Source organism: Argiope bruennichi, chromosome 4 (genome assembly GCF_947563725.1).
Source record: "Argiope bruennichi chromosome 4, qqArgBrue1.1, whole genome shotgun sequence".
NCBI lineage: Eukaryota > Metazoa > Arthropoda > Arachnida > Araneae > Araneidae > Argiope > Argiope bruennichi.
In genome coordinates, this window is record NC_079154.1 from 98,673,673 (window position 1) to 98,693,179 (window position 19,507).

A 19,507-nucleotide genomic window follows, 5' to 3' on the forward strand; every position below is an offset into this window, starting at 1 on the left:
TATAGGAATATATAGGAATTAATCTTATAGGAATATAATCTTCTAAATGGGTTCGCTCACATGCAAGATATTGTTACGAACCTGTGATGCGGCTTTCCAGCATAGTAGGTTCCATAGGAGGTCCCAGAGCTTGGCGACCATTTGGTGACTTTGGCGACAAAATAGATTATATCCGAAACATCGAGAATTTTCCCGTATCCGTCCAGTAGGAACCGAGTTACGCCTCGAACGTTCCTGATTGGTTGAGAGGCTTCTAGCCCCGCCTCCTGAGACCTATAAAAGGAGGCGGCTGCAGCTGATAGGGCAAAGTAGTCGGAATCGACGATAGAGAACTGGCCTTCCAGAGGTAAGCGGAGCAGCGACGGAGTGAAGCTAGTGCTGAACTAAGCTGTGCGCTACTGTCTGTCTTGTTATATGCTGTTGTTGCTGCACGTCTCGGCTGAAGATAATCGTCTTCTGTGCTGTATATAGTTGTCGTCTTTGTGCTGTCCTGTGTGTCTTCGTGTAAATAAACGTCGTTGTTTTATTTTCTACTGTCGCCTGGTGATTGAGCGTTCTTCACACCATATAACATCCACTATCCAAACGAAATCCCGCGGAAATTTCGTAACAATATTAATGAATTTTGCCTATGCAAGACACGCCAATTTTGACAACCCCACTCAACACTTATAGCAACCCCACTTTCCTAACAGAGAGGGGAGAAGGGGCGAGTGGGTGAGGAGAGGAACCTAAGACTAGAATGGTATCAGATTCTACAACTCAAACTAATAGCCTTGTTATGTATTTTTTTTTAACATTTTTTTAGTATTTTTATGAGAGTTCCACAAAACTACCTATGGACTTCATCATTAAAGCAGAAAAATATATTAGTATATTTGAAATTGAAGGATTCAAACAGATTTCAAATATCCAAATTAAGTGCTATTTTCTCTATCTTCATTCCTGATTGTTAATGTCATTTGTGGTTTGATTTGGACATTATATAAAGAAATGTACATGAACGAAATAAATACAAACTTAAATCTTACAAACATTGAATTTATCAATATGTTATGTTTATAAAACTGGCCAGGAGGTTACTTAATGAAAACCAGAAGACCCACTAGAAATTGTTCTATCTGACGTAACCCATTATATAGTTCCTTCCGGCTAGAAATTTATATAACATATTTGCAAGTTTATCATATAATTTTTATTCTTATACAAGAGTGTCAAAATAGAAACACCCCCTACTCCTAGATCTCTATAAAGCGAACTACTCAGTATAAAGACTCCAAAATTGTTGAACATGCTATTCAAAACATGGGGTGACGGATTACAAGAGAAAAAATAGTTCCAGAAACAACGATAGATGACGCTATACAAAAGAAAACATGCTGAAAAGATACAAATAATCACAAAAAAAACATGTGATATGAATTTTTTTCTTTATAATTTCTATTGCTGATATGGAAAAAAGAAGAGAAAAAAAAAATGAAGAAACTGAAACTGTCATTGTAACTGCAAATTCGCACTGTAAGCACAAAAATTTACATAAATCCTTGGTTAGCTGTTATTATTCTAGATATAAAACGGATAACGCTGGGAAAATGCCATTTTTATGAGCGATGACTTCGCGCTTTGCTCGTGAATGTTTTATGAAAACAAATAAATGCTGCAGCTGCCCTTCCAGAGTTTCGTCGACTTGAGAGTTTACGCAAAGAAACAGCAAATACCAAAACATCCTCGAAAATTTTGCTGTATTTCAAAGCCAACAGCGCCAATGTCTTGATTCAATTACCTTTCTGCAAGATGAAGCGCCTCCACACATTGGACTCTGTGTACAGCAGCTTCTTCGGCAACATTTATTAATGATCGAGTAATTAGTCGTGCGTTGCCGGCAACCTACCATCTCGTTTTACACATCTTAATCCCTGTGATTTTGGGCTTTGGAGATATTTAAAAAATCCTATTTATCGAGGATGTCTGGTGACCTTGGCAGCTTCGAAAGACAGTATCACTCTGTATGTGAGAAGCATCTTAATCGACCAATTACGAACCGCAGCTGAACAAGCTATCCACAGAAAGTAAGTTTTTACATCTGGAAAAAGGGAACCACATTGAGCAGTTTTCCTTGCATCAATAAGGTCATTGGGATTGAATGTTTGATACGTTCGAATAAAATGTGTTACAAATATGTATTTTGAGTCTTTTCTGGCATAATTTTTGTTGTACAGCGCCATCTATCGGTGTTTCTGGAACTAATTTTTTCCCATAATCCGTCTCTCTATGCCTTAAATAGAATGCTCAACAATTTTGGAGTCTGCACTGAGTAGCTCGCTGTAGAGAGTGCTCAGAATAGGGCTGTTTTAATTTTGACCACTTTGTATTGTTAGCTGTTTTTGACGTTAACTTGTTATCCGGGAATATTTGTTTGATTTTCATTAAATCATTTATGCCAAACTGTGATAATTTCATAACTGATGATTCTTTCAAAATTATTTTTATGCATCTTATCTCGATGTATGTTAGAAATGTATTATTTAAATTGCCTTGTAATTTCTCCAATTATTTTATAAATGAATCATCCTAATGGAATCGTGGCCCATTCCATTTCCCCTGTCTTCTAATGGATGCTATCTTCCGTGGTCCTATAACTTTATCTCCTCATTCATCCCATATATAACATATTTTGATTGAAGTAGAATGCAGGTTCAAAACAGTGAAGAGACTTGGTATTTTTAATTTCGTTTTATTCTATTCCGAGTAGCAGGCATGATTATATACAAGAAAACTCAGCGCGGCACACACATGGAAAGAAAAGAGGAAAAAAAGCCAAACAGACGATGACTAGCATTGAATTTCTGGCCAGGCGCCAATTCAATACACGTGTGACCTTTGACACCTTTTGAAGGGTAAAAATATCACTTTCATTTAATACGTAGTACTGATGGCGCATTATTTTTACAAAGGGATTAATTAAACCGAAAGTGGAATTGGATCACGAAATAAGAGAATATTTTGGAATGAAGTTACTATAGGTTAAATTAAGATAAAATTTTGGAAATTAATTTGGATTAAATTAAGAGTTTAAAATATCATTACATTATATTATATATATATATATATATATACACACACATACATACAGGTACTATCACAAACACAAATGTTCAGCTTTATTATTAATACAGCTTAGTAATCTAATTTTTTAACTAACCATTTTATTTTTATCTATTTTATTCAATAAATGTTTATATAGTTGCTTCTGTAAATAAATATATTTCCATTCGAAAATGGATAAGCTGAAAGCATGAATTCAGTATTATTCAACTTCTGAAACTCAATAAATTTTCTAACGTTTAACTTTATTTGAAATTTCTTGTATATTGATTTAACAAAAAGAGTTTTAAAATTATTAATCATGTATTTCTATCATATTTTCCCATACTTAATATATCAAAAAGATCCTTTCACGACTATTATTACCTTCATGAAAATGTGAATTTCTTAACATGCAATAAATTGCTACTTATTTTCCAAGCTATGGAACAAAACGTTGCTGAATAAATTTATTACATTGTTCTATATCCGTTTCTTTATTTTTTAAAATACAATACTCCAAATAGAAAAGACTTAGCAAGTATTTTTTTTCTCTTTGAAATATGATTACGTGAAATCCAGTTCTTGAATTTCGTAAAGTAAATAAAGTGCATGTCATCCAATCTTTCATTTTATTTACTTATATATCTAACCTAATAAGATTTTAGCCAGTGGATGAAAATATCTAGATTCTTTAGTTTGCGTTTCCTCTTACTTGGAATGTTATCTGTTTTAGGAAAAGATACCTTTTCATTTGAAGAATCTCTCTGAATACTATTTGAGACAAAAATAGTCTTATTTGTTAAATAAGATAAATAGCAAGTTCATAACTTCGATTACATTATTTTTTTTTATTTCTTATCGCATTTCAGAATATTCTTTTATAAGTTAGTCTTATCGAAAAATTTAATATATTTCAAGAGTATATTATTTAAATAACATGTAGTTTGAAACTTTCAGAAGATCTGATAACAATATAAAATCATGTAAGTTCTTTAAATATATGTATTATTCTTTCAAAATTATTAATGCTTGAAAATCTGAAAAAGGAGAAGGCTTGAATCTTAAAATACTTCTTTTGCTTGATTTAACGAGTCTAGAAAATTGAAATTTATTACCATACTAACATCGAAACTATTTTCGAATTGTTTCGAAATGTCAGAAGATTCTATCAAATTTTGTACCTATTAAATTAACTTTCTTTTCTTTGTACAACACAATTTTTAAACATCTCTTTTATTCACTCTCCAATAAGCTAAAATTTTGAAATTCTCTATATTTTTTTTTTGTATTTCTGATAAAAATACAATTTAATGTTTTCAAAAATTATTCTTTGATTAATCATTAAAATGTTTTTTTTTATTCGAGTGGCATCATGTAATAGTGATTTGAAAAAAAGTATTTGTTTTAAGATACCATATTTATAACAATGCATAGTAAAATAAATTAAAATCAAAATTTTTTTAAAAAAAGCAACATTATATTATTGTAGTAAGAAGTAAAAATAAATGAACTTTTTACAAAGAAATAAAATTAAAACTAAAGCATAAAGGATACTGTCCTATCAAACATACTAGAAGAATACTAAATTAAAATTTTCATTAATATAAAAAAACATTCTTTAAAAAAGCATTAAAATTATCTTTAAGAATTTTTTTTTTTTTCATTTTGGGAAATTTTAACACTTATGTTCTCATATTTGTATTTTCCCTTCCAAATCCTTCAGAAAACTTAATGTTCTACAACCAAACATAAAAGAGAAAAAAATTCCTGCCGGCATCCTGACATAGGGGTAGCGAGTCTTCCGCGTGACCTGGGCGTCCAGGGCTCGAATCCCAGGTTAGGGCAGATTGTTCTTCTTCTATGTTCTATCTGTAAGATGTGTGAATATTCCCCTTTGAAAAAGGGGTTGTGCAAGCGATTGTGACGCATTAAGTTGCGAAGTCGTACTCTTGGCCCTATACTAAAAAAACAAGAGACGCTCACACGGCTTAAATCGTTCTCGTCTTTACTGTCTCCGCGCTTGTAAAGTGCCAAGTCGCAACACACACAACAATAATTTTTTTTTCTTTTTTACTTTATTAATTTTGAACTATGTTCTTTTTTATAGTTAACTTCTTTTGCATTTATTTAATAAATTGTAATTTTGCAAGAAATGTGATGAAAGAAAAAACTCTAAATATATTCTAAAATTACAAAACAAGCTGACGCATTTACAATACTTTTAGCATCTTTATCTGAATTAAAACGATAAAAATGTTTTAACTAATACTTCATTACAGTGTGAAAACGTTTTAATTATGAAATCATGTTTTAATCTATAATTTAAAACCTATTTTTAAGTGAAAAATAACAATTCATCTCTTCTAATAATGCCAACGTGTCTATATATGTGTTTGATCGTTTGATCTAGAACAGCCAGATTCAACAAATATTTTCTTTGGAGTATAGGAACGTGCCTTTAGGAGAAATTTCTTTGAATTTGTTATTAATTAAGAATTAACCAAACTTGGTCGTTTTCAAACTTCTAAAAATAATAGAGTTACCTTCTCTAACCAACTTTGTCGTTAACTTATAAAAATATTAGAGCTCAAAAATAATTTTTGCAAAAATATACTTTAAAAAATCATTTTTAAAATATAAAAATTTACCTTATTAAGAATACCAATATTTTTGCAATACAATATTTCCTATTTTTAATTAAATTTTAAATTAATTCTAGTGAAGTTCTTCTAGTGTCCAATCAAAATATGAAAATTCGATTTATTTTAATTAGTTGAGTAGTTTTCAATACACAGTATTCCTTTAATAAAATTTTTGAAATGTTCTTTTACATACAACTAAGGTTTAAATTTAGAATCAAACAAATATGAAAAATTGCCCGTATTTAAAATGACCTAATTTTTTCTGTGCTGTAGTTGAATATATAAAAATAAATAATAAATTAGGAAAACTCGCGAAACAATGAATGAAACAGAATTCTAAAATAGTATATGTTTATCAAAATTTTAATTAATTTTTTTTAATTACACAAAGCATTTAACTGAAATTTTTAGCAGTCATTAATCTCGGGGCACTAATTAATTCCCCAAAACAGAGAGTAATTAATAAAAAAAGGAAGCGACAAAATGATGCATTTAAAGTAATTTGAATTGACTTTCCTCTAAAATACCATTGCCCAAAAGCTTCCAATTTATCATGAGTTTTGAATAAAGTGGAATTACTTATTAACGTGTATATCATTTCTTATATATTTTTCTTTTTACACACTTTACAAAAGCTTTCAAAATGTAGACTGCCAATTTTCAATTAAAAGAAATTGATCAAAGTGTAAAATATACTAAAATTAATTTTATGTGAAATGTAACAATTATATAATAATATTTGATATTAATTATCTTACCTGAAACGAATTTTTGCACTCAACTAAACTCAAACTTATTTTATCTGAAACAGAATAGTCGGATTCTAATACAGATTAATTTTATACGTCGATGAAAATTCGAGCTTGCTTGGCTAATTTGTTCTTTTTATTCATTTTTTTCGAATTTCAAATCTATACTTATAATAAAGCTCAATGTGTGTGTGTGTGTGTGTGTGTTGGCGCTCTACAGGCCAGACCGTTTGACATGCAGCTACCAAATTTGGTACATGTATACCTTGGAGGTTGGGAATGTGCACCTGGGGTTTCTTTTTTCGAATTTTTAATTAGAATTTTAATTATTAATTAAAAACTAACTTTCCCGCCAAAAAAATCTTCCATTTTCCCCACCGCCAACTTTTTCGTCAAAAAAATCTTCCATTATCCCCAGCGCCAAACGAGAAAGGCTTCAGTTTTTTTTTCTCCCAACAGTAATGAGGCTAGGGTTAAAATTTTTCGGCGGATTATTTCAATCGGTTCTGTTTATTTTCTTAATGTTTGATGCATTAAAAATTAAACATTGTTAATGAATCAATCTTTCAGATTCATTCTGAAGTACTTTTGAATTAAAATAAAACAGAATAAAGGAAATTAAAAATTTCTAATCAGCATAGCGTTACCCCAACTGGCGTAGAAAAAATCACGTATTTGCGTTACCTAACCGGCGAAGAAAATTCACGCATGCGCATTCTGTTCTGATTGTTGCCATGACAACGTTATCAATGGATGATTTAAATTATTTTTGGGTTAGTTGCATGCTTTTGTAAGTAAATTGTATTTATGTTAGTTATATATTTTTTGTATATGCTTATAGTTTTAAGTACATCGTTTTTTAAGTAGTTTTTTTAAAACCTGTTTTCAACCGTTTATTTTAAACGATTCGTTTTATTTTCTTAGTGTTTGATGCATTTAAATTTAAACATTGTTAATGAATCCATCTGCTCATAATGAATCTAAGAAAATTTTGTTGACCAACTCTTGAGATATTACATAAATTAAAAAAAGATATTCTTTAGTGCCCATAAAGTTTAAACGCTGAGTGACTCTATTTTCAGTAATCAGATTATAAAAAAATGCTTTGTTTCAGTAAAAAATATTATTATATTAATTGAAGATAAATTCTTTCCACTTTAATTTAAAGCATAAATTCTACGGGTGCTAACAGAAAATGAGAGAGATACATATTACGTTATGACTGAAGGCCTTTATAATATTATGAATCAATTATATGATAATCAAAATTTGAAGTTTTAAAATATTTTGATGAAGAAGCTATTAAAGTAGAAATTGCATAAAATATTTAATTATTAAAATTTTAACGAACATTAAGATTGGCGAACCGGCTGGTCGCCAAAGGCGGCTAGTCTGTAATAAAAATTGCATTGCAGTTTAAACTTAAACTGCAATGCAATATTTATTACAGATTATATGCAATTTTTATTTTAAAAGATATCAGAATAATTTTAATCTTCTTTAAAGAAATGCGGTAATTAAGTTAAAGAAAATATAATTTTAATATAGTTTTGTGTTAATAATGCATTGCCGTACCAAATTATCATAGAACAGCATGTTTTCCAAACGTATTAGGATTGTTATAAAATATATATAACATTGTATTTGAATAAAAGTATTAGAAAGTTTATAACCAAGCTGATCTGACATGAACAGCTCCGACTTAAATATGATATCAACAATAAGAAGCTGAAGCTAAGCAGTGCAAAATAATAATTATTATATGTCCAAAAACTATGAATAACTTTTAAAACAAATACATGTTCATTTGTTAAATTTTATAATTTATATTAGATTTAATCAAGCACACATCCCTCATTTCTATCCAAGTTATGTAATCTATTTCTACTCCTTGAAATCCAACATTTTAACATTAGTTTAAATCCACACAATAATTATCTCCTAGTATATTGATCTAAATTACATTAACTTTTACTAAATTTACTATTAGAAAAATTTTAGTTAAATTTTCCACTTCTTAATTAGTTTTTTTTAATTCCGAAATTCGTAATATTTTTTTAAGGTGTACGTACACACTAGAAATTTTTTTTTTTCAATTTTAACTTTAAAAATCCATTTTTTTCACAGTAGGTCATTAATATATGTTTAAACTCAATTCAGTGAGAAAATACCATATTACACTAATTATTAATTAATTAAATAATACTTAATGAGCTAATTAGCCTATTTTTTGAAACATGATATCTTAAATTCTAATTTGTACAGACACACAATTCTAGTTGAAATTATGCCTAATATTAGTCTTCATGTTGTCTGCAAACAAATTATAAAAATGTATCGTTTTTTAAACAATTTTTTCATCAACGATGAATAGAAAAAGCGAGATTTTTTCTGTCATTTTAACTTTTAAATAGCTATTAAAAATTTATTTCTATAAATACAACTTTGATTGCAGCACAAATCATCCGCTATTTCATACAGATTATTTTGATATATAAATAACTGTACTTGGTTCATTTCTTGTTGAGTTATGATTGTTTGAATGAAACAACATAGTGGAAAAATATCATTCTTCATAAAATGAGTTTTAAAAACACCGTAACTAGAGTTTTTAATGAAAGCACCTCAAGAAAAATAATTATAACTCGATAAATATTTCGAATATTGACAACATCTTGGTATCGTCTGAAAGCTAAAGGATCGGAGAATATTATTAAGTAATAAAAAAATATTCGATATTTTGAACAATTTTCGAAGTTTTAAGTGTGTACATACACCTTAAGCTAATAAAGAATTATTTTAATGCTTTAAAAATCAATTGAGAAGTAATCAAGTTTTATATGTTGAATGAACTTAAGGAAACTCATCTTTCAAAATTGCGTTTTTAATAATCTTGAAATCATAGCACAAACTTTCTAGGAAAATAATGAGTATTTACCTAATAACTTACCTTCAAAAATATTAAAGGACCAGAATTTTGAACTAACTGAATCGAGGGAAAATTTGACATTAAAAAAAATTGAGAAAAACACGAATGGCATTCGCTTTTAAGCATTAGACATTTCCTAATATATATTCCCATACAATATATTCTGTGTTTAATTCATCCTATTACCTTATATAATATCAGTTAGAATCAATGACCTCATAAACTCGGTGATCTTTAATCTCCGAAAGATAATTAACATTTGACATTAATCCTTATTAATTTCGGTTTAAACAATACCTGAAACTGTAAAATAACTATATCGCATAACATCAATACAGAAACTGCATTTAATGCACGAAATTATTTAAACCTAGACTTAGAGGAAACAGCTTTATGTAAACTTTTAAACCAAAATTACCAAATATTTGATAGATAACAAGTAATAAGTGGGCATTGGAAAATTCGGCATTCAGAAATTTCAAATCACATCACAAAGTTCCCAGCAAGAGTTCGAAAATGATAAGTATTCAACAGACAACCTGCCTTCAAAACTGTCAAAACACTTGCATTGCGAAATCTGTGAATTTTGATCCGATTCAACATCGGAAAAATGGAACGATATGAATGCCATTTGTCGGAAAGCTTTGACTCATTCCTTTATGTGTTCACCATACATTGAGATATCTATTTAATTCCAAGCATTTCTTTATTGAACAAATGTGGAGATTTTGTCTCAATTATTTGAATCGAACTTTAATTTTGTAAGTGCTTCTGGCTATTCAAACATGTCAGAAATGTTGAGTTCTTGATAAATTTTCTCTGAATAATAAAGTTCTATCTTGATTATTGCATTGAATAATCTACAATTCATCGATTGAGTTTAGATAGCTGAAGTTAATTTCAAACTATATGCCAGTAGATATAGAGGCTCGTTCTAAAATATTATTTTGATCTTAAAAAAAAAAAATTTTTAACGAAAGTAACAATTTTGTTTTAAATCTCAAATCAACATCATGTATTTAGCTTTCAAATAAATGAGTTCCAAATCCATTCTTTTCATGACTTTACATTCGGATGTTTCAAGCATGTGAAATTCGCAACTTCATAAAGTTTGACTTTGTTGTTTTGTTTAATTACTGCATTAAAAAAATACATTATTTTAATGAAGAAACGACATCGTATATGAATCGTTCAAAAATAATTCGTTTAATTATCACTTCTATTCTATTTATAAGCATTAAAAATATTTATATCAAATGTAATAAAACTACTTCTCTAATATATTTAATTTTTCAAGGTCAAAATTAATAAAATATTCAATTAGAAATTAAGTCAAACTTTGCAATAATTCCGCAATAATTTCTTAGCAAATTATTTCATAAATAATACCTTCTTTCATCTTATGTTTCAAAATTTTATTTGCTTTATAATGTATCCAATTTTATTTTAAGGCAAATCCCCCCCCCATGTTTATTAATTTTTCACAATTTAATAAAACAAAGGTTCATACTTCGAACTATTCTATCCTCCTTTTTAATAATGATTTTATTTGATTTTTAAATATTTTGGGCAAAAAGTTTTATTGATTTTGAAAGACAATTTCGACTATATGTGTAACAATATCTCTTTTATTTATTATGAAGAACAAAAATGTAAATGATGAGCTGTTGCTGAAATATATTAGCAGAGTTTTGGAAGATCATTAAAAATGAAATCAAACGATTAGCAAGTTCGATTAAAGTTAGTGATTAAAAACTACTATTGTTTTAGTTCCAAAAATAGCAATCAACAGCTTTTAAAAATTTCCAGTTCAATGTAAAAAAACTCTATGATAAAAAATATTTCATGTATTACATTTAAAAAATATATATTATCACATTAAACATGATATTATTTTAAGCCTTGGCAACGTTATATGTTCTATTGAAAATAATAACGACTTTAAACTTCCGCATTCTTTTGAGGCCTATTGGTCATATTTAGTAAAGTATTATGGCAACAGTAGCATTTAAGTTTCTAGATTCTCTCTTTTCTAACGTCATAGAAATTATCTAATCCCCTCAATGAGATTGTACACAGCGTGTAATAAACACCCTTTATTCGTCACGTAGCTGTTTTTCTATTAAAAATTCCATGAAAGAATTGTTTTTTTGTCCTATAAAGAAAAAGGCTGCAATTTATAATAATTTTTTAAAATCTATTAAAAAGTGCATAAACATTTTTTTTTGTTTAAAATTCTTGAAGTCTAAAGTCAAAACACTTTAGCTCAAAAAAATCCTTGATCTTTCAAATTCATTCATAAACAAATTTCTGTCTCCGAAGTATTGATAAAATGAAATTTAAATTTTTTATATAAAATATTACATTCTTTGCTATTGTTGTAGTATTTATGTACGCAGATATATCTTCCAAAGAATAATATCATCTAGCAAGGAATTTCATGTTTGTAAATCTTGATAGAAAAATTAATCCCAGAAAAATATTATCTCCCAAAAAATCGTTTGACAATGTTTTGTATATTTAAAGAAATCACATTGGCAAAAAGAAAAATCCTGGTGTTATTTTATCCAGGAACTGCAATTGTATGATCACTTCAGAAAATGATAATGTGAGAAATTGCTTATGATAATGAGATAATCGAACTTATAAATTTAAAAAAAAAATGCAACACAATAAATCAGAATCAATGCTTCGATGAAAAAAATTAAATAAAATAAAACATAATTTAAATATTTTAGATAATTTTATTTTAATTATATTTTTATAATTATGTTATTTAAACAATAATATAAAAATTAACGATTCTTTGCATCCCATTTGAGAAACCTTGTTTAAAATAGACATGATTGTATGGAGGCAAACGTTTACTACTTTTACCTTTCATATCACACTATTTTGCTACTTTGCATATGATGTATACAGAGATAAAGAACTGATGTCATTAAAAATTTGGAATTCTAGATTTTAACGCAATTTATCGAATTTCCAAATGAACCTAAACAAAGAAAGTTTGTGTATGTGTTCAAATGCAACTGAACATGACATCTATGGAACGCATATTATATAATATATATAATATTATTATATACATAATATGCGCATATATATATAAATATAATAATAATAATAATATATTATTATTATTATTATTATAATAATTATTATAATTATTATAATTATTATAATATTATTATTAATAATAATATTAATAATAATATTATTATTATTAATAATATTAATAATATTATTATTATTATTATTAATATTAATAATATTATTATTATTATTATTAATATTAATATTATTATTATTATTATTATTAATATTAATATTATTATTATTATTATTATTATTAATATTAATATTATTATTATTATTAATATTAATATTATTATTATTATTATTATATATTATTATTATTATATATATATTATAGTTTGATGCACAAGATTAGCATCTAAATATTATATCTAAATCAAACTTGAAACAAAATGGTGATAGACATACAAAATTCGATGCACAATTTTTTCATATATTGTGTAGATTTGCATCAAAGTTTGAATTACATGCTCTAAAGGATTGATCATAAGTCAGTCAGTAAACTTGCATGCTGAAAATGTGATAACACCAGAGTGCTATGTCTTGGATAAATGAGATTCAATATATGATCTTATTACTAAAATTTTAGTTCTGCGTCACAATTTAATTTCATTCAGTCGAAAAATGGCTTCCAAATTGCATACTTGATTTTCTTAGGCACAAAACCCTCTATGCGATGTTCTAAAAATAAAAATCTGTGTACTCGAGAAATTTACTGCTTTGTTCAAGGTCATATTTTTTAAGCAGATAGATGGAACATAATTAATAGGGGAGTTAAGAAATTCTGCTTTACTACTCCCACTTTTAATTTATTGTTTTCTAGTGACATCAACATTTATTATCACTTTTGCTTTTTATATACGAAGTGTCTATATCGAAATTATAAATCCAGCCTCAAACATCTGACATAGACCTCTATGAACATATTTGAGATATCTTTGATGATATATTTGAGGAAAAATATATTATTGGGATATATTTGAGGAAATAATTTTGGTGAAGGAATATATTTTTGAGGTGTCATGTTTTCTGTGATCAAAGGAATTAAAAAAAAGCAATTAAGTGAATAAGATTCCATACATTGTTTAATTACACACTAACGAATATTTATTAAATGCATTGAACACGCCGATTTGGAACTAGAGTTTTTTCATAATATAAAGCAAATGATAGCATTAGACGATGGAATTAAACGGCGACCATTATATAATGTTTGAAACAGTCTCAATTATAAATACAACGATTTACATGTCTGTAAATCAAAAAAGTCATGTTGTCTATCGTATTGCCAGTCGCCGTTGATTAAAAAACCCAGGGTTTAATATTTACGTTAATTAAAATTAGGTATTTTTTCTTGGCTTTTTAGCATTTACATTTTGTTCTTAACAATTATTGTATGTGTGCAACAGACATTTGGAATGGAAAAGACAGGTTCTGACTTTATCAATATATCTATACTATTTGCAAAAGTAAATATATCTTAATAAAAGAATGACATATCAAATTAAATATCCCTCTATCTTATATTACCTCTGTTTTTTTTATCATTTTAAATGCTAAAATATTTAGTAAATTTTGGTTTATTTATTATAGAAATAAGCAGATTTTTATATCTAAATATATCTTTATAGGCTTTGAGTATTCGACATTCTTTTCATACTAATAAATCTGAGCAATTTCTTTGAAAATAAATTTATGTTGAAATAACTATTTTCTTAAATTTTATTAAATATAATAAGTGTTGCCAATGAATTATCTAGATGAATAATTTCTTGAAAAAAAATGAAAACTCTTAAGTGATTAAAATTTTATGCAGCAGAAATAATTCTTAAATGGTGTGTATATACTCAGTAAATTTTAAAGATATTTTTTTGCATCAAAAGCAGTAAACTATAATCATAGACAAAGGTAAAAAACAGAGAACTTTAATACATCTTTTAGTGACATTAGAAAGCGTCGGGATTTGCAAGACTCCTTTATAATCAACAAGGGCTTTAGATGTAAAAAAATGGCGATAAAAGAAGCCCTCTTCTCCTAAGTCCCCCCCATACACACACAAGCACAAATGAACATTTGCTTCTAAGGTATGTTTTCAACCAGTGTGGGTTGAAAAAAAATATAAACTTCAAAGAAAAGTGGATTCCAGATGATTAAAACTGATAATTACTGTAATATTTTTCTTTATGCCAATTTTTTTTACTAAAAAAACATGTTATTTATAAATGACATCCATTCAGAGACTTTTTTTTATTATATTGCTTTTACACAGGATTAAAACATGCTAGTTACTCATAATAACTATTTCCCAAAATGTGTTTTATATATATTTTTTTTAAATTGTTTATAAATGACATCCACTGCAAGACTTTTTTTTATCATATTGCTTTTACGCAGGATTAAAACATACTAGTTAACGCATAATAACTAATTTTCAAATATAAAAGCATTTTAAATAAAATAAAAAAAAGGAGACGTATTTGGAAAGGAGTTGAAAAGAAATCCATCGATTCTCTCGGAAAATCACACAAAACCCAATTCCCCTCAACAATAATGAGGTAAGAAATTACATACCTCCAATAGCCTCACATGTCAGCTTGACACTTTGTCCCTCCAAATACGGTCCCGCCGTGCCAATTATCTCTTCATCGTGGTCGTTTAGAATTACGAGCTTCTGTGGAGGAACTGAAAAAAAATGAAATTTATATTTATAAAAAAATATAGTGAATATTATAGGATTAAATTACAAAATCACTTGTGACTTTAGTACGAACTTGAAACTCTTTAATTAGCAGCACACCATGTTACAATTTGAAGATTAAAGTACCCTTAGAAAAGCAAGCAAGAAATATTTTTTATCGTTCTGGAATGAATGGAGTTTCTTTGTTGGCTCGTGAAAGGAATGGTTTCTGTTTTCAAAAAGGATTTCTCTAAAAACTGTTTCTATTTATTTTTATTCCTTGTAGTTCCAAATATATAAATCTTTTAATGATTAATAAAGGTTTTTTTTTTTTTTTTTTCAGATTAGGTGGAATTACCTGTTTCAAATTGTATGCCTTGCTGTCAGGTCACGCTATTTCTTAACGTCATTGCATAAGTATATAATTATTTAAAGAATTTGCTAAATTCGGATGAAAGAATTAAATTCTATTTAAATTAGGATTTTTATAAAATTCGCATATGCTGAGAAACAAAAAAAATCAAACATATATTATATTTTTGATAATATAATTCGGCAATTGGACTTTTTTGCTTATTTTATTAAATCTAACTTTTTAAAAACATTAATAAGGATTTGTGTGAAAATAATTCTTACTTGAAATCTTTTTAATGATTTTTTAAGTTTAGCAAAATACCAATCACTTATAATTCCCGCGTATTAACTCTATTTTTCATTTATATAAAAATTATTACATGTAATAAATTCTAATTTATGAAACATAGTAATCAATTTCAGATGCAATAATTTTCTTTTTTAGCAGGGGAGTCAAAAGCATGCAATCTCAAATATTATTTTTAGACTACAGATGAAATAACTATCTCCTGCCATGTTAAAACCAACATATTTTTGATGAACGTGCTTTCGATTTCAAGCAGTCATAGCATTCCATTATCTAATTTTTTCTTTCGAAATTGCCTATAATTAATAAAACAATATTTCTCTATCGTTAAAGAGGAGAAACTTAAATTAAGAATTAAAAAATTTTAATGTAAGTATTCAGAAATTGAGAGTATTTAATATGTCATCTGTATTTATCTAATATGCATATAAATGGATGGTCTACATTTATATAGAAAATTACCGCTCTTTTCAGGTATTGGAAAGTGACCATTTAAAATTGGTAAAATAGTTTTTTTAATCTAAATTATAAAATGCAAATCAAATCCCATTTTTAACATTCTACAGACTTTACTATCAAACAATTTAATTTTTCCTGACACTTTTGAAATATGAACCAAGCGAATAAAATTGAAAATGGTTTGTAATAAATTAATCCATTTTGTTGATATTCTCAAATAGTTTATTTTTTACAAACATCTTTAGTAAAGTAAGTCGACCAACTGACTCTCCGACATCTTTTGCCACGAATCACCACGAATGCACTCGGAAGGCACACCATAAGGCTGAATGACCGGACAGCAGCAAAAGGAAGACTGGCGAGAACTCTAGTTGAGTCCTAAAGGCCATCACCGGCCACGGTACAACCCTCCCCGAAGGAAGTACGTCCCGTCATCGATGGGAGGAATCAGATCCCCCACCTATTTGTGTAACCTCCAGGGTGGTGAGATCTAACCACCATGCCGGAAGCATCTCATCCTCATTTCGAGGTGCCCCCCCCGAGGGAGTCTTTAGTAAGGTAAACATTGACTAGGCAAATTATGGTATTATAACTGGCAAAATATAAATTACTGTAATGTTACAATAAATTCTTAAATATCAATGCATACAATTAATCAATAACCAGTTAACTGTTTCGACCATTTCGGAAATCTAAATTGTGTCGCAAAAATTTAGCGATGTCAATACTTATTACTCTTGACGAATAAACTCGTTATAACGAAAAAATTTGTACTTTTCTCCATGAAGAATATACTCGTCAAAAACAGTTAACTGGTTTAATAGTTTGTAAACATAATTCTTTAAATAAATTTCGAAGTTTGATCCCTTACTGCTAATTTAAAATAACACTAAACACTTGTTTTTGCAACATAGAATTGATAGTTGCCATCATTTTAACAGAATTTCCTTTCAGTGAATTGCTTTGAGCTTTTTGCTTCTTCTTGTGGATTTACTTTTCAGCGATATTTTTTTATTTAGTGAATAAAAAAATTGTTTCAGTCAGACATAGTTTGAAATACTTTTTAAATGCATAAAAGGTGTCATTTTTACATTTTTTGCTGTTTTCAATCTTGAAATAGTATACATGGGCTTAAATCTTTTTGTCGATAGTTTGCGGCTATTATTTATGCTGCAATTAAAAAATACATCACTCATTAACCAAAGAAAGAAAAAAAAAAACCTTTTAAAAGGAAAATACTTTTTGCCTCTTCTCGATGTAAAAAATAAACCCACACGGTTTTTTTTTTTCCTTTTCCTATAGCTACTTTCAATACCTTTCATCAACATATCAGATAGCTCTCTAATAATCTATTACCTTGCACAAAAGCTAAAAATCAAATCCAACGACACAACAGGCTCAGAGAGAAAAAAATGTAAAGGAAAGCCCTTCGTCAATTCGCTTTAAAACTTTTGCCTCGAAAAAAAATACTCCACTAAAGACATGGCTTTTAATGTGGGATTAAAACGGATTACTTAGGAAAAAAGCGAAAATATGACATGACTGTTTAAAAAAGATATAGTCTCTTTATACATCGAGCATTATGGGGAAGCTTCTGTTCTTAAAGAACATGTTTAGATAAGCTTCTTGTTTATTTAATTATCTAGAAAGCACAATTAACGAAAAATAAAGTACTTAAAGGATACATTTTATACAAGGGGGAAATCACCCATTTCTGAGAATGGTTATTTAAAATATGAAATTTTCTGGGAACACCCATTTTTTATAGATAGGAATTAATCTGACTTGCTAAGAATTATTAAATATGCATTACATTTTCCTGATATTATATCAAATTATAAAGTAACTGGAATTATGAGAAGCTGATTTTTGAAGCGTTAATATCTTATTCAGTAATTTGTAAAAACGTATATTTTGCTTACATAATTTATATACATAAAGAGTAATATTTAAGCAAGATAAAACGTAACATATAAAATAAAAAGAAAACTTGTTCATTTTGAAGATTTCAAGGTAATCAGTATAGAGCTTAAGTCTTTATTTATTTACATAGTTCTCAAATGGATATTGATTTCTTTTAACGAGAGCTAAATTTGTCTTTTTCCTGTTCTAAAAAAGAAAAACAACATGTTTAAATTATTCCGGTAATTCCCATGAAAGAGAAATCGCTCTTTTTAAGATAGTTTATCATTACTTTTGAGTATTGCACTTCAATATGGTAGATACGAAAGAGATTTTAAAAGCAAAATTTTTCCTCAGTGGCGATTTTTTTATCATTCAGAATTTAGAAATTTATAGTGAATAAATGTTTCTAATGTTCATAAATACAACAATTAAAACAAATTCCTTATGTCTAGATAACACAATTATTAACAAAATAAGTATTTTTATAATAAGAAGATAACCATCTATTTCACAGAATTAACAAATTCCAAAACACTAACAATGGATGAATCCTTTTATTGGAATTTCCTCATATATAGTTATTGCTTATTCTGACTTATGAAACAAATTATGCATGAAATTAGCTTCGAAACTTTTATTTGGAGTTTAAATTTAATTGGAATCCTCTCGTTAATTTAGAATATTCTTTTAAATTTTTGTCTTATTCAATGATTTTCCATACATTTTTTGAATTTATTTTTGCACACTCCATGCAAGATCGAACTTAAAAACATTTCAAAATAACAAAAGAAATTTCAATGCGAAATAGGCATTGGCTTTCTTTGAATTACATTGTCTAAATTTTAATTTCAGTTTAATATTGAATAATTCAGGTTTGCAAAACCAGCTTCGCATATCGTGCATTAAAGTTTGAATTTCAGAATTATTTTTCAGTTGAAATGTGATGAGGAACAAATAAAAGCATATTAAATGAATGTTTTATTTGTGTTGTTAAAACATACAGCTGATCCTATATTTAATTCATTATAAAAAAGTTTTATAATATTTATTTATTAATTCCAGTTTAATCCCTTGAAATAACAAGTAAAAATTACGCCAAAACAATTCGCATTAATATGTAAAAATAAAACTGAGCTTTGAATATAAGCTGTTATTAGATTTAGTTTTGTATATAGGCATTAAATAATATGATCTATTTCGATTCATTTGAATTCGAATAAAACATTTTTTGAAGCATACATTATTGCATTTAAAATATTCCTAATAACAATTATATAACGTCGTTATAAAATACTAACC

General features: G+C 27.6%; 1 protein-coding gene across 1 annotated transcript in view; it reads right to left on the minus strand.

Moving 5' to 3' along the window:
* Positions 1 to 19,507, minus strand: part of LOC129966382 (synaptogenesis protein syg-2-like) — a 176,216-nt gene that overhangs the window by 131,556 nt on the left and 25,153 nt on the right. The window contains exon 3 of the mRNA XM_056080805.1: positions 15,078 to 15,188. Coding sequence (XP_055936780.1) covers positions 15,078 to 15,188 — 111 coding nt within the window. The remainder of the gene's footprint in view (positions 1 to 15,077; positions 15,189 to 19,507) is intronic.